A 25,377-nucleotide genomic window follows, 5' to 3' on the forward strand; every position below is an offset into this window, starting at 1 on the left:
TTTAGAACAGGACAACTTTGGGGACTTGGAGACCCAAATAAAAGCTCAGGTGTCATTTGTTTTCAGTAGTAGTGTGTCTGTAATTGTCTTATTCTTCAACTTTTGAAGAAACAAATAGACCATTAGTTCAATTGTACTGTGTCCTGTCTACCATCATGCTGTCAAGTATTTCCACCATATGTAATAACTATTCTAAGAATCCAGATGTGGTGTTATATAGGGAGGCAGAGGCAGGAAGATCAAGAGTCTAAGGTCATACTTGGCTACCTTACCAATACAAGGCAAGCTTGGGCAACATAAGACCTTGAATCCAAGAACAAATATACATTCTAAGAAATAAGCCTGGGAATGAAAAGAATTAAGAGAACTTCCTGGAGTTATGAAACTAAACCATCATGTGGCTAGCAAAAATCGCAACCAAGGTACCATACAGGGCCTCTGGGAATTGGATCACTCTACTAGAAGACCATTTGAAGTTTTAGATGAATGACTTGGGCTTCTGGGAGCTAAGCATATTATGAAGGATAGGCTAACTCTGTGCAGCTTTGGAAGCCTGGCCAACTCGGTAAGCTCCAGGCTAATGAGAGAACTTGCTAAATAAAATAATAAAATAAAATAAGAAGGTGGATGACACCTGGGAAACAACCTCTAACTATTGGCCTTAACATATCACACAAACACACACACACACACACACACCCTGATTTGGACATAGAATAGTAACAGCACAAATTACATATGTCATCATGACTAAATTATAAGGAGGTATGGGATAATGGTTAGCTTTTTCTACTTGACACACCTTGAGAAACCTGAGACACGAGTCTCAATGAGAGTGCAGTGACTTGAATAAGAGCCACAGAGAAGGGTCCAGCTGATAGACGATGGGGACTTTTGAAGCTGGACTAAATGCATTTTAGCCCCATGGCTAAAAGCCTGTGGGGGCTAAGGAGCGAATATGGTGGCTTGAATGAGAATGGCTCTCATAGGCTCAGGTATTTTCATGTTTAGCCCCCTCCCCAGTTAGTGAACTTCTTGGAAAGATTAGGAGATGTAGCTTCCTTGGAGTACTTGTGTCCTTGGAGGAGATGTGTCACTGGGGTTTCAAAACCCATACAAATGCCTGTATCTCTCTGCCTCTGTCTGTGGATCAGGATGTAAAGCTCTCAGCTATCACTCCAGCATCATGCTTTGCTGCCTGCTTCCACATTTACCACCATGATGATAATGAAGTGACACTCTGAAACTGTAAAGAAGCCTCAAATTAAACGTCTTCCTTCTAAGAGTTGTCCAGGTCATGGTGCCTCTTCACAGCAATAGAACTCCAAGTAAGACAGAGGGCTTGTCTACACTTGGGTTGACCTGTTGGTATGTCTGTGGTAGGTCAGTTGATGTAATATGACCCAGACCAGTGTGGTAGCATCATTTCCCAGGCTAACAATTCTCAAGAGATTAAGCTAAGCTCAAGAAAGCAAGCAGGTGAGAATACATGCATTCATTTTTTTCCATGTTCCTAACTGCGGCTGTGTAGCATCTCTGCCTTGGCCTTCCCTTACAGGAATAGACTGTATCCTGAAATTATAATCTGAAATAAAGTCCTTTCTTCCTGAAGTTCATTTTTGCCAGAATATGTGGTGTCATATGTGAACGTTCATGCCTCTCCTTAGGGTCTACCATACAGTGCCATGTTCACATCTGGAGATCAAGCCAAAGCATGCCATTTTCCAATAATCCCAGTGCAAACCATTCCATTGCAGACTGGCCAGTAATGCTTTGGTGGGATTTCATGCAATTCAATCCTGAATTGCTTAGTGTTCTCTCTCTCTCTCTCTCTCTCTCTCTCTCTCTCTCTCTCTCTCTCACACACACACACACACACACACACACACACACACACAGACACACGCACACACATATAATGGCCCATTGCCTCCACAACTTCTTGGAATAAGGACCTTATAAGCCTGAACTTCTACCCAGGGAACTAATTAACAGTGATGGCTACAACTTCCCTCTCCCAGGTTCCAGTAGTTCTGTAAGATAACTTGTGGAGTTCAGGAAAGTACTGCACTTATAAAGATAGTCTTGAGTATAAAGGTTAGAGCAGAAGAATACCAAATGGAAGAGACCTATATGACAAAGTGTGAGGATGGTAACAGCTCCAATGCCTCCTACAGACCCAGAGCCTTGCAGAACGTCAGTATGTGCTCCACCCCTCCCTAGCCTTGCTGTCTCAGAGATGGATGGAAGACCACGTGTCCTCATAAATGATTAATGGGATACCACTTGCAAGTAAACTCAATTTCCAGCCCCTTTCACTTTCCCAGAGGTGCTGAAGAGCATGTAAAGGCTGAGACTGACAGATCTCAACTACAAATTAATGCTTAGGTTTTTTTTTTTTTTTTTGGCACATTTGAAATTGTTTATGGATGATCTGGAGTCATCTGTTACTATTACCTGAACTGGGGTGCAGGGGAAAGGGCCATGTGGATAACACACTCCTACCACTCAGGAAATCTCAAAGGCCTTGGGTGGTTGTCTCAGGCAATAGGGACAAAAATCAAGTATTTCTTCATTATCACATACAAGGAATCAGTATCGTATATCTTGGTGTCCTCTTGGTGTCCAGGTCTTGGGCCTGAGAACAGTGGCAACTTATGGCATCCTCATCTAAGGATGAGTCTTCCCTATGTCCTTCTCACAGGTGGCAAAGGACACTGGAGACAACCGTGTGTTCTTTCCAGCAAGCAGATTCCAGAGTAGTTGACATTTTGGGATCACAATAATCCTGCTTGCTGAGGAAGCAATTAGGAAAACTGACCCCTGTGACTCATCCATCCTCATCATTTTCCCTCCTACCTCTGTTCTCTGAGAGTTAACTGAGCTTAAATAAATACTACATCGCCAGCTTTATAAATACTGTCTGCACCTCATAAGTGTTTACTCATTCTCCTTTGAGGCAGAGATGACTTTGAAGAAACTGAGACACAGAGGACGTTGCATAAGGTAACACATTTATTGACTGTCAGAACTGAGATCCAAATCTGGGGTCCTCACCGCCACACTCTTACCTTTGTGCTGCTTGACTCAGTGTAGTGTTTTGAATGAGGCTGTCTCCTATGGGCTCAGATATTTGAACACATGGTTCTCAATTGGTGGTGCTGCATGGGGATGTGTAGAGGTACACTTTTGCTGACTGCAAGTATATTATTCCTGGGGGGGCCAACACTGAGAGTAAACAACCTCTCCTACTTCTAGTTTACTTTCTCTGTACTTCTAGTTTACTTTATCTGCTTCATGTTTGCAGTTGAGAATGTGGGCATGCTCAGCTTTCTGCCCCAGCTCCCATGCCTGCCCCCTGCAGTGCCTCCTGGCCATGATGGATTCTGGCCCTCTGGAACCATGAGCTCAATAAACTCACTTTTATAAATCACCTCAATCACAGTGTGTTGTCATAGCAGTAGATTAGTATACTGTATAACTCACAAATGGTGATACCATGGCAGAGCCTTCTCTTTCCTTCATTTGAAAGTTACATATCTTTCTCTTCCTCCCAGATTTTTATACTTTAGTAGGGGTAAGAAGTTGCAAAACATTTTTGGGCTGTTTTGAGCCTTAGGATATCATGTCTAAAACTAACAAGGAACTTCTCAATGATCCCCAAATCTCCTCTGGATGCACTGGCTATATTCAGCCGACTTGAGTATAGTGTGAAGTCACATCTATGTTTGTTTGATTGTTTGGAAATTTGTAAGACTAGATCTGAAGAACAGGGCTGTGTAAATGAGAAGAAGGTATGTATAAATGCTGGTCTCTCAGTGGAGGATAGCATATTGTTACTCCTCATCTACCTATTGACATTGTCCTTGGATCCTCGTATGACCCACGGTAGATGGAAACTAGACAAGAGTGAGCCATGCCCCCAGACACAGTCTACTGAATCAGTGTGCATTACAGAGTCCATGGAGTTACCTGAGGGTAGGGTGCAGACACTCTGCTCACCTAGATCTGGCTGTTATTTCAGAAGGTCTAGTGAGATTTATATGTACTGATTTATTATTGAATGTGCTGTAAGCAGGAGTCTTCCAGGAAAAACCAGGAGAAATAAGGCACAGAGTTTTCAGGGATAGGTCAGTAACATGTGACTCCTACTGCTTCATGTTATACACATATCCTCTCCACACAAAGTTATAGGACACTCCACCCCAACAGTTCCTAGCAACTCCCTAGCAGCCTTTAGGAATCCCCCTTGGTGGTCAAACCCACCCAGGGACTGACCTATCTGGGAACTAGGGGCAGTGCAGAAGTGCAGCCTTGAGTAGTTTTAAGTGTTTGTGTAGAAAAGCAAACTATGTCCTTTATGTGAACTGTTAGGGGAAACCTTCCTATTTGTCATCTTGTGCCTCCCCAAGACTGAGTATGCATATTATTAAAATAAAATACATTGCAGAAAATGACACACACAGTAAGCCAGGCCTATGTAATAAAACAGAATCCCGCTACCCCATCCCATGCAACCAACTCCTCCTTCAGAGCCCACAGAGGGAAGTCTCCAGCAATGACCAGGGGCTCTTGAGCAAACACAACAGGGAAGGTATTGCTCCCTGGTAGTGTAGTCTCTGTTTAACTTTGTTGCTGAGTAAACTCCTTTGTCACTTTGTGTGTGTTCTCCTTCATTTCTTTAAAGTAGATGCTGAGAACCTGGAACCCAGACCACACGGAACCCAGGGGTATCAGAATGGAGGGATGCTGAAGCAGAGATGGGAGAGAGGGAGAGAGAAGTCCCCATGTGGAATACTCTTCACAGGGAGAATGCCCTAGTTGCCCACAGTAATAATTTAAAAATCAACTTAGGTTTTTTTGAGCATAATTCCACATCTTAGATTTTTTTTTTAAAGGATCTTCCAAGAGTAAGATTTTGACCTGCGACACAGGTAAGTTTGTACTGTCAATGTAAAATCAAAGTCCCAATTTTGCCCACATTTTGAAGACTATTAAGGAAAAAGGAAGTGCCCCTCTCAAATTTCTGCTTCACAAAGGGTCATTTCAACTTTATGGAAAACCCCCAATATCCCTTAGTCAATGCTATTTTTGCTTTAATCATTAAAGGCATCAAAGGGAACAAAAATTGATACTAAGCTACTTGGAGCCACTGAGCACAGTCATCAGCAGCCTTTGAGATCTTCAAGAGCCTTCACAGACACTTTCCCAGACCACACATCCTAAAGGACCACCAGAGTAACATGACATGCAGAGTCTTTGAGTTTTCATGGAGAGGATAGGAGACAAGCTAAGTGTGGGATGCTTCCATGCATTCCTATGACTTTTCATCAATACCATTTTCCTCCTTTCAGAATGTAACAACTGCTATTTAAGAGTAAAGACCTATATTCCATATAAACCCAGGTGGCTTCTTGGGGACTTAAAAACCTGTTAATTTTCCCCAGATATAAAGTTTCTGTTTATTCTTTCCATGTGTTCTGTTTCCTTCCTCCATGAAGACTCAAGTTGAAAACAGAGACCTCATTTCCCCTGGACATTAAACATCCTCTTCACCAGCCATGAAGTCTAAACCTGGGAGGATAGCACAAGGCTCATTCACTGCTGCAATAAACAGAAAAGAAGAAAAATGGCTAAGATAAATTACCTCCTGCTCATGCAGAAGCCGAGTCAGAGGCGGTGTGGAAGGAGAAGAGGTAGTTAGTTAGTAGGGCCACCTGAAGATCAAAGCTGATGCTAGCTTTGCCTCCTTCACAACATGGCTTGTAAGCATCCCGGTCAGTGGCCAAGAATGTGTAAGGAGTGCTTATGGCAGGTCTGGAAAAGTCTACATGCAACTGACCCTGTCTTCAAACCCAGTTACTGAGGAAGTGAGGGAATTGGAGAGTATGGTGGAAACAAGTGCCTGCTAGCTGGTGAGCAGTCAGCAGGCACAGATTCCTGCCACAGAAGTGGTAAGAAGGAAAGCAAGGGACAAGGAAGATGGGCTCTTCCTGCTATGGTCAAGTAGATGGCGCCTTCTCCTGCAGAAATAGCTGTTTCTATCCTGCCATTGGCCAGCTTTCTGTTGGTTTCATAAACACCCAAGAAAAGTAAGTTGGGAAAAGGAAAGGGCTTATTTTCTCCTCAGAAGAGTTCAGTTTTGAAGGCTTTTGTTCCTGAGTCATTGGCCCTGCTGCTTTGGGTCTGTGGTGACAGATCACATCCTTGTGATGTGAAATGTTAGAACAAAGCTCCTACCTATCGTCTGGTGAAGAGAGAATGAAAGGAAGGGTCTAGGTCCACTATCCATTCCAGGGGCAAGACCTCTACTCTGGCCCTACCTTCTGAAAGTCCTACCACCTTCCAGCAATGCTGTGCTGGAGATCAAGCTTTCCACAGGTGCTCTGGGTGGACTCTTACCATCCAGACTTGAGGACCACCCAGTTGGCTGTGACACCACGCTGTTACTGTAGGTGTGAATGTATGTGTCTCCTGTGTCTTCTCTCATGAAGCAAACAATGTAGCAAACTCCAAAAAATTCAGAGCCTTTCTTTAATCTCTGCTCTCTAAAATAAGGCTATGCTTGTACTACATATTAAACACACTTTTTAAGGGGGAAAAAAGCAAAGCAAAATCCTTATGTGTCACATACGCATTGAGAGAAAGAGAGATAAGGATAGTGGAAGCCTCAGGTATCCCTAAGTTCTATGTTGACCAAGGTTCAGTTTGAGAGACTTGATGTTATTGTACATTCTCAACAGTTACTGAGTGCTGGGGCCAGCACTCTATGATTATTTTCTAAATTTTAATCCTTTAAATGCTTTTGTAAATAATGAGTAGAAATATGAAATGTTTCAAACAGGGTCTTTATACTCCTCCAGTCCTCAGTACTGGCAAGCTAATCTGAGGATGTAGTTCAACCTGAGACTGACTAGACAAGCTCCAGTTACATTAAGTAACTTGTTGAAAGGTTTTAAAAGTATAGTTTATGATCTGCCATGTTTTAGGCAGTGGTGTGATTTTTTTAAGTCATCTTAGGAAGCGAGGGCTGTTTTTTCCAGCAGTTAGAAACTTGAGAGCAGGCTGCTAGTGGGTCATGACTTAATGAGACCAGAAATCATACCAGTGTGCAATGAGTAGAGACTGAGCATTAATTCCACAAGGCTGACTGTATTCTAAGCCTAGTCAAAGGGCAAACTATAGCCAATTTGCAAAAGCCATTACATCTGGACCAACAGCACCAAAGGAAGAACAAAGCTGGGTAAGAGATTCATGTACTTTAGGGTGGTCCTACTTCAGAGTCAGAGATTTGGGCTACAAAGTATCTGAGGTTAAACTCCGCTAGACCCATCCATGTTTCCTTTTTTCTTTTCTTTCTTTTTTTCCAGCAATACAAATGCTTTATTCAACAGTTGCAGGTCATCATGGGCCAAGTGGTGGATATCCAGGACCCAGCAGCAAGGTCAATGTAATCTCCTAGCCTCTCTTTCTGACTCCAATAGGGTGAGCACATCACCCTCGAGAATGGGGCCTTTGACGTTTCGAATGACAGAGCAGCTGGTGTCATCCATAAATTCCACACGCACCTGTGTGCACTGTCCCTGTGAACTGGTCCTGCCCAGCACTTTTGTTACCCTAGCCAGCTTGATGGGCTGCATGTGACTCGTGTCCATGATGGCGGAAATCATGGTTTTTTTTTTTTTTTTTTTTTTTTTTTTTTTTTTTTGACTCTTAGACCCTCTCTATGTTCATATTAAACATAACCCACAGACTAAACATGGAACACTGTCCTCTTCAAAAATGTTCATCTCTTCCCCTCCCTGCTCCCTCCTGAGTGGCTCTGTCCACTAGTCTATTTTAAATGTTTTCTTAATGTTTTGTGACAGTCTCTTGCAGCCCATCCTGGCCTTAAACTCCTCCTCTTGCCTCTACCTCTCAAGTACTGAGATAACAGGTATGTGCCACCACACTTGGTTTAACATTCTAAAATCTGGTCATTTGCCCCCTTGATGTGGAGCCAGTATTTATCAGGTCTGCCTGGCAAGTTTTGAGATTTGGATGTTCAAAGATGTAGTATTAATATTAAAAAAAAAATAAAAACAAAAGCAAAACAAAATTGATTTAGAGGAAAACTTAGAAAAAACATTTATGTGTATTAAAATGATAATGGAGAACTGTTTATTGGAATAGGATGAATGATGAAAAATATAAGCAGAAAAAAATTGTGGCTAGTTAATATGCATAACACTCAACTTTCAGTAGGAAATACCTGTATAAACATTCGAGATGCTGTTGTCATCAAGATTATGAGAGGGGCCATGGTCCCTACCCATGGAATAATGATTAAGGGGACAGACAATTGGATAATAGTGTCACTAAGAACACAAATTAAAAGTGGTAATGACATAAGGCAAAATACAGGATATAGTTTAGCAAAAATGGAAACCTTAGCAATAGCCAGGATATAATTTATCAAAAATGGAAACTTTACTAACAGCCATTACCAAAAGGCTTGCATGTGTGTGCCTTGTATATATGTATGCTTAGATGTTCAAGAGCAAAGCCTGGAGGCCAGCACTTGCTGGTCCTGAGTGATCTCATTTGTCTTTTACCATGGGCATTTTTGGAAATCTGAAAAAGAAAATTTATTAAAGGTTTTAATTATTTATTTGTGTGTGTGTGTGTGTGTGTGTGTGTGTGTGCTGGATACCCAGGAGATGGAGTCAGAAGCAGTTTGTGAGCTACCTGACTGGGGTTCTGGGAACAGAACTTGAGTCTTTTGGAAGAGCAACAAGTACTCATAACCACTGAGCTGTATCTCCTACTCATGGGGAAATGCATAAATTCACTTGCTTTATTATTACATATTAGGCTTTCTTTACATTTGGAGTTACAGGCTCTTTCCCATCTTCCTTTAAAGTAAAACAAAAACTTGTATTTCCTGGTTTTTGAGTATATATTAGTTTGGCACATTTAAAAGCACTAGTAAATTAGGCCTGATTGGTCACTCCTATAATATCAACAGTAAGGAAAGCTGAGGCAGATTCACTAGTTCCAGGACAGCCTGTGTTCCATACTGAGACCCTAACAGAAGAAACCAAACACAAACAAAACAATCATAATAACAGGAGGTAAGGGTAATAGTAAGCTCTGAGAGAAAAGCCCTCAGAGGTCCAAGGTGGCTGATGCTGAAACTTGGCACCTCTGTGTAACTGAGCCTCTGCCAAGGTCAAAGCATTCATTCTATCTCATTGTGACAGTCCTCAAAAGGCTATTGCATTATTCCTGAGTTCTTATAAAGAAATGTAGAAATTAACTTGTGACATACTTTAGTCCTTGCAATTTATAATTTATCTCTTCTATTTAAAAGTTTCTGGTACTTTTACAAGCTCAGCCCTGAGCTTCATTCTAAGGCTACTTAGCAACTCTCTGATGGCCTCATAACCCAATCCCTAGAGTCCAAGAGTGGCCTGTCCTTGGCCTTTCATGGAATGAATATACAAGGTGTTCCAGCTCAACAAAATCTAGGGCCTTACTCTAAGCAACACAGTCCCTGTGGGAAAAAAAATGTTTGTATGATATTTTTCTTTGTAGAAGATTTATAATCATGCACATATGGAGACTCATTTAAAAGAGAAAACAATAAGACATTGTAAAATATGCCTGACCCCCAGTTTTACCACTGTTAGCAGTACAGTAAGCTCACTCCTCATATCTGTCCCCATACAGGCAGCTTCTACTGACAGACTTTTAAGCAATGAGACCATCCACTTAGTTTCAAAAGTAAAAGCAAAAAGGGTCATATAAAGCTCAAAAAATAAATAGACCTGAACTTGAGGGTTATAAACAGTACTGTGAGAGGCTGCACCATGGCTTCCAGGAGCTAGTGATCACGTATTCTCTGAGCTGGGTACTCATTTTGCAAACATGTTCACTGAACATTTATGATTTATGAGTGTTCTCCTGATCTTCTGTTAGCTTAACAGATCATCTTTACTAAAAGGGCCCTTCTGAAGTAAATCAACATGTCAAAGAAATCAAGAAGATGGGCATGGAGAAGAAATATATACTGTCCTAAATTCAGCAATATCAATTTTTGTGTAGTATTTAACTTTCCGTGCCTTCAAAAACAATTCATTATGTGTTAACGCACTTGCACACAAATTTAAATAGATAATTCTCAAGAGTGTTAGATTGGATAAATGAGTATTGGCTTTTCTTCACTGGTATTACATTCAAGTTATAAGCAGTTTTGCAAAGAATCTCCACAATCAATGAATAAGAACTGGGGAAGACTTTCTTATAGTAATAGGTCATAAATTGGGAAGATTATTCATCTATTGAGTTACTTAATCAAGGTGATGCCCAATGAACACTAATAGGAGCCTATCATGCCAATCAATGAAGAGTATTCAAGCAAGAAAGCAGAAAGAAAAGAAGAGGGGTTGATGGCGCAAGCTCAACCTACAGGAGTGAAGGGAGCCTCCATGTTACTGTTGTGCTCACATTTAGGGAAAGTATTTCAGCTGCATTTAGGGATGAAAACATGAACGAATGTCTCCAGCATTTCTTTTGTCTCAAGCCTATTTAAACTCTAGCTATCAGCCAACTAATATCTTGGTTCCAAGTCTTGTGTCACTGATTTTACACTCAACATCAGGCAAAAGAGTCATAGCCACCGACTAGACCAGTGGCAGTGTCTCCAGTACCCCATGTAGTGCTCTTTTTTCTCTTCACTGGATGGGACCAGTGCAGATCCACAGTACATCATCAGTATCCATGAAGCTGCTCCACCAGATGAAAATATGAATCATGTCCTAATTTGTTTACTTTCAAGCCATGAGTAGGCCCTTCTCGGTATACTATAAAAATTAATAAACACTTGCTCTCATTATATGGTTGGCACGTGCATTACTTTTTTTTTTTTAATGCTGTTGGCACGATCTTTAAGAAGAAACTCAAGAGTCAAATAACACATTCAGTTCCTCTTTTCCAACAGTCACCAACTTGTCTGTGTTCTTGAGAGCGTGCACACCTTTATCTTGTGTGCTTTGGTTTGTGACTGGGGACAAGGAGGTTTGTACACACTCACTGTCCTTCACTTCTTTCCCTTCATTACCCACGTGACTACAAGTAACTAAGAAAACTATATTGCATTCACCACTAATTCTAGTCCTCTACACATCAGCCCCTAACCCTACAACCTGTGGATATGTGAACAATGTTCTGTATTTCTCTGTTCTTCTAATCCTCTGAGTCCATGTTCTATTCTTGGAAACACAATCAAAAGGCCATTTCACGCTTTGAGGATACAGGGTCCTCCCAGAATATACTACACTGTTGAAGCAAATATGCAATCACTTCATTAGATTTTAGGTAATAAGCGATAGGACTGACTTCATACCCTCTCTCTTTCTCTCTCTCACTCTGTGTGTGTGTGTGCGCGCGCGCGTGCATGCGCACATGCACACATATGCATGAATGTGCTCAATGACAGAAAGCAGAGAAATATATGTGTGTGAAAATATTTCATACACCCATATATAAGTATATGATAGACATTCTATTGCCTGTTATCTATGGTCCAACATACAAAACATATAGCATGTATAGATAATCTATATATGATATGATATAGTATATGATACATAGACATATACTCTCATATTTTCCTCCTTTACTTATAATTTATTAATCAACCACACAGAGAACCTTCTATGTAAAAGATGCTCCAGTTATCTGAATGGCTCTTTTTGAGCCAGTCATCATGTACTGAATCCTGATCTTCAGTATGGTGATAACATAGGGTGTGCATTGGGAGGCAATGAGGCCCTATGGGATTTGCCATATGAGATAAGCACCTTTATAAGGAAGCCCAAAGGACAATTTAGCCTCTTCCACCCTTTGAAGACACAGGCAGAATTATTATCTATGAAGCATCATCAAACACTGGAAGTACAGGAGATGTGGCCTTGGACTAGAGGTCCCTGGAAGGGTAAGAAGTGATTTTGTATTATGTGTAAAGGACCCAGTGAAAGGCAGCTTGTTGTAACCACCTGAAGAGACTGAAGCAGGAACCATGGCTAGTGGCGCAGAGATTCCAAGGGGCTCTGCCTTGTGCTACTTGCTTCCTATGCAGACATTTGCTGCTTTACATACAACACATCTTGTCAGTGGCCAGTGCAGACAGATGTCTTCCTCACATCACAGCCTACTTTACACACCCCACATCTGGTCAGTGGCCAGTGCGGGCAGATGTCTTCCTCACATCAAAGCCTGCTTTGGAAGTCTCCCATCAATCCTAATTAGATAGTAGTCTAGGTACTCCAAAGACTTTGTGTGTCAGATTCTCAGGGAAGCAAATGAGGGAGTGAGAACTGGAGTGAAGTTGTTAGGTCTCTGGGAGCCTTCAGGGATCAAGGCAGTTCTTTTAGGACCCTGGCTCAGACCTTAATAGAACAATTTACTATGAAAGCTGAGGCTGACAATAAGTTCTCAACCTTCCTGCTAGGTAACATGCCTCCGACTCTCACACTCACTTCTGTCACCATGGTATTGTTCACAATGAAGTCCATACCAGACATGGGCTGATGCCAACACTGGGTCATTGAACCTCCAGATTGGGAGTTAACAAAACATTCTTTCTTTACAAAATTAGTTTGTTTTGGATATTTCATTGTATGAACCAACTCAGACAAATACAACGCACTAATGATAGGAAACTCGAGCAGGTGACATTGGGAACAGAGGAGAAATGCCAAAGAGGCTGGATCCAGTTTTGAGGCTGGGTCACAAAAGGTTCAGTAACTTACTGCCAAGGGTTGACTAGGCCTGGCACTCCTCCTATAGGACTGCAAGACTGTATGATGATTAGGGGTTCAGTATGGGGAGATGGCTCATTTAATAAAGTGACAGCCCATGCAAGCACGCAGACCCATGTAAATGCCAAATATGTGCATTTGAAATGTCTGGTGTTGAAGCAGGAGAGGCTAAGTGGAACTCACTAGTCAGCCAGTCTATCTAATCAACAAGCTTTAGGTTCAGTAAGAGACCCTGTCTCAACAACAGAAAGTTGGAGGAAGATTAAAGGAGACAGTCAATGTCAACCTCTGGCCTCCTTGCACATGTGCACACATATATACAACTCCACATAAACACATACACCCAGTGTAAAATCAAAGAATAGCTAGCTGTGTGTCCATAAAAAAAGCACAACATTCCTTCCATTGATGCAAGTCTAAATAACTCTAAAATACATACTTAAAGACAAGAATAAAATTTACCAAGTTCACCTTTGTCAACTATTATTTGAGAGCATTCATGATTTTCCTTTGCTTTGAAATAACTCTAAATTGTTTGCAATCATGCAACATGGATTTAATTATTCACATGTCCTTTACATTTCTAAATAAAACAAATTTAAAAAAGGAATCAGAGGCCAGAGTTCTGGAAGGACTGGTTTTTCTATAATATACAGCAAGCCCTGACAAGTTCCCCATTATAACGAGGTCAAGGAGAGCATTCCAGGCTGTGCCTTCTCTCTGGGAAGTAGGAAAGAAACCTGGGCAGGTTTGTGTGATGAGAAGCCTGATTGGTTTCCTTCCTGCATAGAAAGGACTTCATGATGAACTAATTTTTCCTTCCTGTCATAGACTACTCCACCTCCAACTCACAGTTCTCAGTCGAGAACTGGGATTACTGCTTAGGAGTCTTCCCTGTAATAGAAATGCCCATTTAGACTGGGTATAACTAGGGAATCCTTTCCAAACTTCTCAGTTAATCAGCATGCCCACAGGATGGCTAGACACAATTATCTCAAAGCTAGAATCCATATTACAGCTTCCTGCTTCCTCCCAACTCCAAAAATTAAGTCCACCATCACTAGGGATCAAGTTTACTATTGCAGTTCATCATTCTCAGCCCCTGGCTACCTCCTCATCTTGCACCTGAACTGTGCAAGGCTGACCTTGTGTTTATGCCTGTGCCTGTGCCCAGTGTGTTGGTAGAGCCCTCCCTACATTTAGCCTGGTCCTTGTTAATCCCCAAAGGAATGTTCTCAGGGGAAAGAGGAAAGGAAAATCACTATGCTTCTTCTAGCATAACACATCAAAGCACCGTGAGTCCCATTTCATCGTCAGGCTGGAAAAGCTGATTATGTGTTTTTATTTTTGTTTTGTCTTTGCACCCTGATGGCTGGAGAGAACTGGATGAGACTTATTGTTCTCAATAGGTCAAAGAGGCTGCTAAAATGTTTACAAGGATGGATGGCAGCAGATGTCCACACGAGAGCCGGAACCTTGACCTTGTCATTGCAGCTTTATTTCTTGGATCTGCATGCTTAGGAGTGACCTAGGGACTGATCAGGGGGACAGCAAGAGTGAGCATCTCTGGAAATCTGATTTTCAGTTTCCACTTTTCTGAATAGTTGGGAAGACAGACATGTATCTAAAAATCCCCACACTCCATCAACAGACTCTTCATTCATCTGGATTATAAACAGAATAATTATTTCCCACACATCAGCTGTGCAGTTAGATAAGTATATTTCAGGCATCTCTTCTATGCAATTATAGTTTTTGTTTTCTTTTAAATGTTATACAATCTTGTTATTACCAACACCCTTCACCCTTTAATTCTTTAAAGAAAACACTTAAAGGGTTCACTGTTAATACAGATTCTTCTTCCATGTTGAGCCCCCTCCCCCCCACACACACACCACAAGTCAAGGACAACTAGGAAAGCAGTTGGAAAAGCTGCAGAAGCTACAAACTAGCCTCTTGCCCTGTTCCCTGGAAATTCTAAGAACCTGTGTTCATGGCAAGGTGCACTTGGCTCTGACAATGTGGGGAGTGAATTGAGCTAACTCCTTTTAAAATTCCACAGAGCTTCCCTGAACCTGAAGGCTCCTGCTGCTGTCCCCTGCACACAACAGTTAGAAAACCACTTAGAAGTTTTTTCTAGTACTGTGGAGTGTCTGCAGGAGAGTACGAGGCTCACAGAACACTGACAGCTCAAGAGGCAGAAAAGAAAGCTGCCTCGGGACAAAGGGTCTACACCCCCACTAAAAACATTTCAACAACAACCCACCAGGTCTTCCAAGAGTCGCATGGAAATTAAAGCTATTTTCAGAGGGAAAGGTCTACTCAGACACAGTATTAGGCAGGGCTGAAATTCCAGGTCACTTGTCAGTTTCCCTCCCTGAGAGACACCATCAAGTGCTCCTTTTAATTATTATTCATTACAAGACATAGTTACCCATTACCCCTGGCGTGAAAGGTGTCATTTAAGAAAAAAAAAAATCAGGCTCTGGTGTGAAGGGCATCCTTCCCTGTCTGGTGGTACCTGACCATGTCCCAGAGCTCGAATGACTGTTCATTCTCAGGCTACCAATAGCCATGGTCATCAACAGCCACTATCCATCTGACCCCAGGTTACAAACAGGTCTGTCTTACCATCTCGATGAGATGCTCCCACCTTGCAGAGTCTAGCTGCCCCAGCTGGTGCTGATCTTCTGCTTCCCACAGCCACTGGAGCCTTCCGAGGCAGGGCAGGTCTCGTGTGGTACAAATGTCTCGCCACTGGTTATATTTCAGTCCCTCAATTGCTGGCCTAGATGCCCTGGCAATCAGCCAGCCCAAGAGCGAAGAGAGAAGGCTGCAGCTTGTACTCTCAGCATTTCCCATGGAATATGGTCTGAGAACCACGGGCCCCTCATTTAGCATTTTAGTTGCCGAGCACTCAATCACATTTCTTTGGCTTTTCCTCTTCAGTTCAGAAACAGCCGTGCAGCTTCCTGGAGTGGAATTACAGCACCGGCTTACACTGACCCAGGAGACTGGAGATGCAGGCACTCAATGTGTAAATGGCTACACGCCACCAACCTGAGCAAAAACAACTGCTTCCCAACCACAGAAAAGGAGAACCTTACCTAGGAGAGGAACTAGGCTGCTGAGAGCTCCGTGGTTACAGCCTCTGGGATTTATGCTAAATAAATAAATAAATAAATAAATAAATAAATCAGACTAATTCATTCTGTGAGGCTGTCAGATCTGGACAGGTGGGAAGAAAAGTTCTCCACGGAGACTGCACATCTTGCAGAATAAACTTGAACTTCAAATTTGGGGCTTTCTTTTCTAAAATGCATTCATCCAGCCTGTGCTTTGGTATCATAGTAAGCTAATGGGTGCTTTCCTTTTCCTATGTTGTCTGTATTTTCTGCCTGTGTGCATCTTCTCAGAAAGGTTGAATCACTATACTAGCACTCAATGGTTACAGCACCTCCTCCAAAGTTCAGCTCCTGAGTAGCACCACACATAAGTAAAAGTCTATGCTGATGGTCAAATCATCATTGTCGCATGCCTTCTGACCCCTTCTTGTAAGTTCTAACAGGCCAGCCAATCATGATCATCACTCCCAGCACAGAATTCATGTCACTCTGTTTACTAGAGGAGTACTCTAGGCCCATGCTGAATTCCTTGCATAATTGCCTTTCCTCTCATTAAAGAGGTAATATCCAGGGTCTGGGGAGATGACTCAGTGGGCAAGGTTCATACTGTACAAGCATAGGCTCCCAAATGCAAATCCAGCATCATCATAAAAAGCCAGGCACAGTACATGTGCCTATAACCCCAGAACTGAGAAATGGAGAGAGATGGATCTATACCTGTGGGAGGCTGCTCAGCCAGTCTAGCCAAGAAGGTGAAGTCTTCAATGAGAGATGTGCTTCAAGAAACTAGGGTGGAGAAATCGTTAAGGAAGATATTCCTATGTCAAAGTCTGGCTTCTACATGCATGGATGAGCCCACCTATACCCACACAGACATCACACCTCTTCCACACAGGTGCATAGAGGTAATAAACACACTTCTAGTTAGAGCTAGAAAGACGAGGGATAAATTCTGGCACAGTTAAATGCTTGTCTCAGAACTGATTAAGCCAATGGTTGAAATTCATGTCAGTGGTCGAGGAATCTAAACTTGTAGAAGAGTCTGTGGCATTTATCAGCCTAGATGGCATCTAGAAATAGCTGACTGAACACTCTGGAACAACCATTCACATGTCTTCTCCTTGTGGGCAGCAGTCATTCAGAACAGAGAAGTTTTGGGGGAGGGCAAATATGGTACCCAGAGGAGATGGTATCTGGATAAGACATAGCTTGCTGCTTCTATTCTAGACACATCCTGGATACTTATAACACCTTCAAAGTGTCACTCTGAAGTTCTAAAAATCAGATACTTCCTCCCAAGATGGGATGATTCATGTTACCTACTTCCAGCTATTACTTAATCCCCTCCTTGAGGACACATGGATGCACAGCATAACTTATCTGCCCTTTCCCGCAAACCCTTGTCCTTGCAAACAATGGAAGTCCCCAACACACCATTAGGGAAACACCATCTTTTCTTCTATTCAAGTGGCAGCAATAATTTTTCTGTCTTCTGGAAGACGCCTCTGGTGGCTTCAGCCATGACAAACTCTCCTGCTCTTAAGAGAGGCACAAATCTCCCAATTATGCATTTAATCACACATTGTTTTTGTTGTGCTGGAGGGGACCCGAGTGCTCAGGAAACTCTGTCCTCCACCCTGGACTCTGCTTAAAATTGTCAAGTTTAATCCTTACTGGTGACTAACACAATACCAAGATTATTGTCCGTGCTGTTTTTATCCCACACAAAGGCACTCTTGATGCTGCTTCTCCTACCACGCCCTTATAGATACCTTATATTTAGTTGCAAAGAACTCTTCAAACCCCTTGCTACCTGGCTTTGCACACAGTGTACTCTCCGTGTCCCCGCAGACATCCCTGCTCAGTGTCTGCCATTTCTGCAATCTCCTATCCTCTTCCCCAGGGACCAAATGACAGACTACAGGCAGAGAGTGCATTAAACCTCAGTATGTACTGTCCCTATGACTTTGTCATCACCCCTCACAAACAGGAGTAGATTTAGGATCTGTGCTGTCTGCATGCATGCCTGAGTAATGTTCATATAGTGTAGTGGCATTTTTCTAAGAAAGAGGCTTAGAGATGATGGAAAAATATTTCCATGTAATCATTTGCCTTTTAAGGGAAATAGGATTCTACTGATTAAAAAAAATGATGAACACTTGTATTCTTTGAAATTGCTAGACTTCACCTGATTTGGTTAGACCACATTGAGTCACTAAATCACATTGCATTGTCCAAGCCCCAGACATCAACAATAGATGAATTTAAATTTTTGCAGAGAGAAGTAGAAAAAACTTGCAGAATTTCCTATAAATCAGAAGTTTGTATATTATCATTAAAATGGATGCAGATCGCCAATAGCCCAATGTTTTCCTAGCAACCCTGGAACTACATACAAATCTTAACAGATGGAACATCCACTTGGAATAATGGAATGCCTCAGGTCAGCAGAGTAGGAAACCTAGACGCTGTGGTCTGACTCTTGCCTTTCTCCTTAACACTTACAGCTGAAGCCTGATCCTCTATTTTGATAGTATTCAAAGGAGGAGGTGGGACTTTGGGAGGTGACAAGGTCATATGCCTTTATAAAAGAGATAAGGGAGTCTGCTTGCCTCTCTTGCCATGAGCACACATGCTTCCTAGATGGTGAGAAGGTACCATGTCAGCAGTAGATACCAAGTCTTCCCTCACCAGAAGTCTAAGCTGCCAAGGCCTTCCTTCATATTGTATTTCTCGGCTTACAATACTGTGAGCCACAAACTCCCATTGCTTGTAAGGCACCTAATAGATGACACTTGGCATCTGAACAAAGACAAAGTATATATTAGTAACACCTATTTAAGTTAGTGTTTTTTTATAGTCATTTTACCTTTTTAATGAAATCTTTATTGCACCTTTAAAAGGTATGTAAAATTATTTGAGAAGCCTAACAAGAAAATTATTACCTCTCTCCATGGAGTACTCATCATTCACCAGTTCAATATTTTAGAGCTTCGGCTGGTCTTACATTGATTGAAAATTTACTACATATTGTAACAGTTAGTCACAAGATTGGACCCTTCTACAATTAATAATGACACCCACTCAATCCAGGGCTTTCCTGAAGGCAGGAATGTAGAAAAAGTGAAGAAAGGAAGGCTTAAAGTTTTTCACAAGCAACATCTTAGAATCCATTTGCTTTGCTTCCCAGACAAAGACAGAGAGAGCCTGGACTGTTTCCCTTTCCATGTTTCACTTGTATACAGTTTCAGTCTCTAATCCCAGGCTTCTGACTTGCTCCCATGCTGGTCTGTGGCATTTGGTAAGTTCAGACTCATGAATTTCCTCCCAGCCCCATCAATACAAACACCCCAAGCTGTCATGCTGGGGAGCCTTCGTTGACCAGTGACTTACAGAGCCTACCATACAGGCATGATGGTGCCTTCAAATGGAATCTCAAATCACCAGTGTCTAAGAATCATGGAGCACTGGGGGGTGAAGGTGCACTTCAGCTTTTAGTATTCTTTCAAAAATTTCCCTTTTAATGGACCTAATACTGGCAGAGTCAAAACAGGTCAGAGACGGGAGAAGAAGGAGGAAGAAGAAGAGGAAAAAGAAGAAGAAGAAGAAGAAGAAGAAGAAGAGGAGGAGGAGGAGGAGGAGGAAACAAAAGGAGGAGAAGGAGGAGGAGGAAACAGAAGAAGTAGGAGAAGGAGGAAGAGGAGGAGAAGGAGAAGGAGAAGGAGAAGGAGAAGGAGAAGGAGAAGGAGAAGGAGAAGGAGAAGAAGAAGAAGAAGAAGAAGAAGAAGAAGAAGAAGAAGAAGAAGAAGAAGAAGAAGAAGAAGAAGAAGAAGAAGAAGAAGAACTACCTTCAAGGTTGCCAGATATCCCTATATAGGAAAATGATAGATGTGGGAAACACATTTGAGTATTTCAGGAAAATATTTACATTGACATTGACCAACTTGTTACTTCTGAGACACGAAATTTAAACAAGATACCTTCTAATCTGACCACAATAGGGAAGAAGTCAAGAAAACCAAATAAACTGTGGGGTGACCATGGCAAGGGAGTTGCAGTCATGTATCACTCATGTATCACAGTGCTTTGGAGGACTGAGTGACCCAGGAAACAAGGAGTCTACATTCAGGGGGAAATGTGAATCACACATAGATGGTCCCTACAGACCAACCCAATCCCAGTGGCCACTTTCCAGTTCCACCCAAACCCAATCTATCTCCTTCTGGTCAGATATGCCGTGTACCTTGTCCTTTCCACCACAAGAGGGAGCTATAATGTATAAGGGTAGCACACCAATAACAGAATGGGTTTTACTACCAGCAGTAACCCTGCATGCTTATCTACAACTATAACCAATAAATAAACAAATAAATAAAAAATAAAAATAAAATAAAATAAAAACCCAGTACATCTGTTTTTCACACTTGTAATCGAGGAGTAGGAGTAGTAGAATCAAGAGTTCAACATCAACTTTGACTACATAGTGAGTCTGAGGCTAGCCTGAGCTCTTCGAGGCCTTATCTCAGACAAAACAAAACAAAGCTTCAGCTGTCCTCCAACTGATACGTGCATTGTGCAAAATAATTTTAAAAAATGTGCTTTTATCTCTCTTCTGACTACTTCAGTACCAAAATACATAAATCACTTGGAAGATTTTATTGAAATGATAATCCAGATATACTTTATGCTTGACTTTTTAAACTAATGACTGCAATTGGATGGAACTCATTGGACTGACTTTTTACATGGATTAAAAGCAGTCTGTAATTTATCTTCCACTTGCTAATTCTTTAGACATAAATGATGAATCCAAGCACACAAAGTCTTCCAGGACACACTATGAGGACATTCAGTAATGGTGAGTAAGCAGTTTAATGAAGTGAAATCTGCTTATTAACCTTTGATCAAAGTCACATCGGTACCTGTCCCTTGCTCCAGCTCTTCAGAGTGGCAGCCAGTGTTGCTTCTAATTTGCCTCTGAAGAATACAACACGAGTCCATTTATTAAAAAAAAAAAAAAAAAAAAAACAGATTTGTAGACAATGAAGTGGGTACTTATACAAAATCCCAGAAGGTATCAATCAGACCACAGTGCTTGTCCCCGCAGGGAGCTTGGTCCTCGAATCAATATATGAGCTCATATCATGTGGCAGTTTTGCCCAGCTTTGCTTGATGATATCTTCATCTCAATGCCACCACATCCATGAGGAAGAAACAAACACACAATAGGATACATGTGTGTGGGGGGAGTTGCTGAAGATGGCATCTCTTTCTAGGCTGCACACAGGGACAGGTACCTCTGTGAGGTCAGAGGCCAGATGCCGACACACCATCATTTTCTGAGGTAGAACTCTGGGAATCTAGGAATTGTAAATTTGCACCCAGCCTTCCAGGCTTTTCTGAAGAAATGCTTTATAAGCAAGAGATGGGGCTGGCATATTTTATTTAAGATCGTGTCAACTTGATTTATAAATCGCATATATTTAGACATGAAATTTTGTCATGGCCTCACCAGTGTTGGGGTAGACTTGCTCTATTTTCTCCTTACTGTTTCATCAAAGATGTACTTTGGTTTGGTTCAATAACTCCTGGGTTTCTGCAGGGGTAAGGTACCTGCAGGCAGGGCTTGATAGCTCATGGCTGCATGTGTCCATCTAAATTTAAGTGTAATTAATCGCAATTAAATAAAATTTAAAACTCAGATGCTTAAGTCATGTGGGCTGAATCTCAAGAATTTAGTTTTCCCCAGGGAATGGTGGTTGCACTGGAGAGCACTTTCAGAATTACAACATCACTTCAGGGGAGTTCTGTTGGGTACAACTGTCCTGCAGGCCTTTAAAAATATGTAAAACTGAGAAGATGGAAACATCTTTATAGCATATGCACAGGCCAGCAAGTAAGCTTGCACACTGCAATCACAGCCTAAGGTGTTGTGATGATTGTGACAGCATTTGCCTGGTGATGGCCTATAAAACTGGCTACCTTCAGGATGGATGCTTTATTTGGTTGTTAATATTAGAATTAGTTGTAATGTTTAAAAGTGAGGACCTTAAGGATGGTCAGGTGGTTCAGTAAGTAAAGGCACTTACCACCAATCCTCATCTGAGTTTCATCCCTGGACCCCATCTAGGGAGGAAAGAAACCAACTCCTACAAGCTGTTCTCTGACAGACACACATGTAACATGGGACACACACACACACACACACACACACACACATAAACACACACACCCTACAGATATGTTCACCCCAAATTGCATACATATCACACATCATGCACAGGTATGCATACACATACCATATAGTACACATCACACATATACTCAAATACTCATATACATCACACACACATAGCACACACACTAACACATGTGCACACACATACAGCACAGGCACACACACACATACAGCACACACAGGCATCTCTCAAATGTGATGGGGCTGAAAGGGGGTCTGATTATGTATAAAGAGCTCACTTCAGAATAAATGTTCAGTTCCCAAATAAGATTTTCAATTATATTTTTGGACATAATTCATGCTGGGGATTCAAACTCAGGTTCTCATGTTTGTGCAGCAAGCCCCCCTACCCACTGAGCCACCTTCCCTGCCCATCACTAAAGAATCTGATTTTCAGTGTCACTGTGTTTTATGCTGTATACACTGGGAGCAACATTACCACCTCCACCTCCACCTACTGCTGTGTTGACTGCTGTCCTCCTGGAGGGCTGCTTTCCCTTCTCCTAGACCTTGGACTGGGCTGAAACTTCTGAATCTATGGGCAATGTGAGCCTTTCTTTCCTTTAAGGCGATTTATCCTAGATATGCATGACAGCAGCGCAAATCTAACACCAATTAAATCAAGGTGAAAACTGTGACTCTGTTGAAGTAAAGATGCAACAGGATCATCGGCTTTAAAATTACGCACTTTCTAAGATATGTGAGTTTCACCTTGATAATAATAATTTGCAAAGACTCCCCTATCTGATGTTCTGAATCTATTGGAATGCTGGCTTTACTTTTGGGACATGCAGAGCCTGCTCACTTCACCTCTTCATCTTGGCGCACGAGGCCAGGCCACCATGGCCTCCTTTTTAGGTGACTACAATGTGCTCCTGGTGGCACTCTTTCATTCCCCTTATGATGGGTTCTCAGCACAGCATCCAGTTGGCCCAGGCTTCAGTCGACTTCACTTTTCTCAAGGGTAAAAGCTAAAGTTTTAAGGACAGTCCCAAGGCTCGCCATGACAGCATGGTAGAATTTCCCCGGGAGCCGCCTGCATGCTTCCAACTCATCTACTTTTACTCTTTGATTTGTTTTCTGCTAAGCAGCCTCACTTGCCTCTCCACAGTTCAGAAACACAGACACAGTCCATCTACTCTGGATGCCTTTCTTCTGGAAAATCTCTCAGCTAATTCTTGTATCTCTTTCAAGTCTTAGCTCAAATCTCCCCTTGTCAAAGAGGCTTATCTTGACCAACCCATTTTGTACCAAAAGCTGCCTATGCATTACCTTAATTCTGCTTCTCCTTTGTCTATTCCATTTTATTTTTTCCCCCATTGCATGCTTTTATTCTAATGCAATGGACTGCTTATATCCCCTTGTTAGGGCAATGACACTGTTTATATCCCCTTGTTAGGCTTATATACTGCTTATGTCTCCTCATTACGGTAACATATTGCATATGTCTCCTTGTTAAAGTGAAAGCTTTAAGAATAGAAGTATCTCTGCTTGTTTTGTTCCCTAACAGTTACCAAAATAGTACCTGACATAATACAGAATTTTTGTGAAATGTATTGAGCTGAACTTCCAAATATAAAAAAAAATATAAAATAAGGACTTAAAGATATTCACCCAACCAATGATAGTAATTGAAATGAAATTAGGAATCACATGAGATTAGGGATAGGTTCAAAGGAGATTCATCTATGAATAAGGAGACTGTGAAACATGTATTTAGTGGAATGCAGTTTAGCCTTAAAACAAAACAAAAAACAAACAAAAAAACAAACAAACAAACAAACAAAAAAGAGCAGCTGGGCAGTACCTTAGTGGGCAGTGAATGTGTGTGCCTATCACATATAAGGCTCTGGGTTCTAGCCACACACACACACACACACACACACACACACACACACACACACGTGTATGTGCTTGTGTAGAAAAATCAGCCATTGAGGATAATATGGGTGAACCCTGAGGACAATAGTCTAACTGAAGTAGGCCAGGCACAGGCAGACAAATTCTGCATGGTTTCACTTATGTGTAGCCCCTTATGGAGTCAAACTCATAGAAGTAAAGATTAGCCTCATTTCCAGGTGAATGGGGTGTTGAGAAGGACACAGGTAACAGGGAGATAAAAGGCAAAGAATATGTAGGCTCAGTTAGGAAGAGCAAGCCTGAGACCTATTGCATAGTTTGGCCATGAAAAGTTAATACTAATACAGATTTCAAATATGGGGAAAGAGTGTGTTTTATTATTCTATCCATAAAAAAATGAGTATGGGGATACAACATAATTAACTTATTTGTCTATTTAGAGGTGAGGAGTCTAGGTTGGTCTTAAACTCATGGGCTCACGTCATCCCCCCTGTCCCAGCCTCTGAGGGAAGAGTAGTTGGGATTCCATGTGTGAACCCCCAGGCCCGACTCTGATGATTGAGTTATTCTAGTCATTCTTTTACTTACTCATTTGACAGTATACACTGGTATGAGAGTATCATTCTGTATTCCATAATTATGTATAATTATCACTTGTTAATTAAAAATAAGATTTTAAAAATAAGTAATGTTGAAAGGCTTTGATTTTTTAGTCAAAAAAGAAATATTAAAAATGTTATCACTTGTCAACTCTGGGATCATTAAAGGCATGGTTACAGAATTCTATGCACTTTTTGTGTGGCTTAAGTTCCTCCAAAAAGTAAAGAAAAGTAATTTTTGAAAGTTCCTCTGGTTTTGAACTGCAAAAACTGTTTTTGTTCTTCCAAAAAGAAAAAAAAAAAGTCACCCTCTTAGACTCCCCATGGCAATCTCCTTTAATGACAACATACAATCATTTACCAAATACCTCACCCATCTCTTATGTAAGGAACCTGAAGAGTCAAGGGTACAAATGCAAGTTCTTCCTTTAGTCATTAACTAGCCCTCTGAAAATGCAACCTGCAACCAAGTCCGCCCACTCTGAAGTTACCATAAACTCCCACCAGGTGGCGAGCTTGCACGGGCGTCGCTGTCTGTCTACAATATGGGCTCCCAAGCATCCCAGGAAACCTGCTTTAAACCTCCCCTGTAGCACAGTTCACAATCTATTTCGGTCTCTCTGTGACTTGGACACAGGTGCCGAAGTTCACAACTCTCAAGGAAGCCCCTCTCCACGCCCCCAGAAGTCCCCTTTCAGCTGAACCCCCATATTTCATAGCACTGTGATACCTAGGCAGCATTAAGTGTGGAT

General features: G+C 41.7%; 1 protein-coding gene across 4 annotated transcripts in view; it reads right to left on the reverse strand.

Moving 5' to 3' along the window:
• Positions 1–25,377, reverse strand: part of Pld5 (phospholipase D family member 5) — a 297,142-nt gene that overhangs the window by 222,309 nt on the left and 49,456 nt on the right. The window contains exon 1 of one of the 4 annotated variants that reach the window (XM_051186374.1): positions 15,435–15,879. The exons of 2 other annotated variants lie outside the window; for them this stretch is intronic. In XM_051186374.1, the coding sequence (XP_051042331.1) occupies positions 15,435–15,704 (270 nt within the window). In that variant the 5' untranslated portion in view covers positions 15,705–15,879. Of the gene's footprint in view, positions 1–15,434; positions 15,880–25,377 lie in introns of those variants that run through there. One more of the 4 variants, XM_051186377.1, reaches the window with a different exon arrangement.

This window comes from Phodopus roborovskii, unplaced genomic scaffold (assembly GCF_943737965.1).
Source record: "Phodopus roborovskii unplaced genomic scaffold, PHOROB, whole genome shotgun sequence".
Lineage (NCBI taxonomy): Eukaryota > Metazoa > Chordata > Mammalia > Rodentia > Cricetidae > Phodopus > Phodopus roborovskii.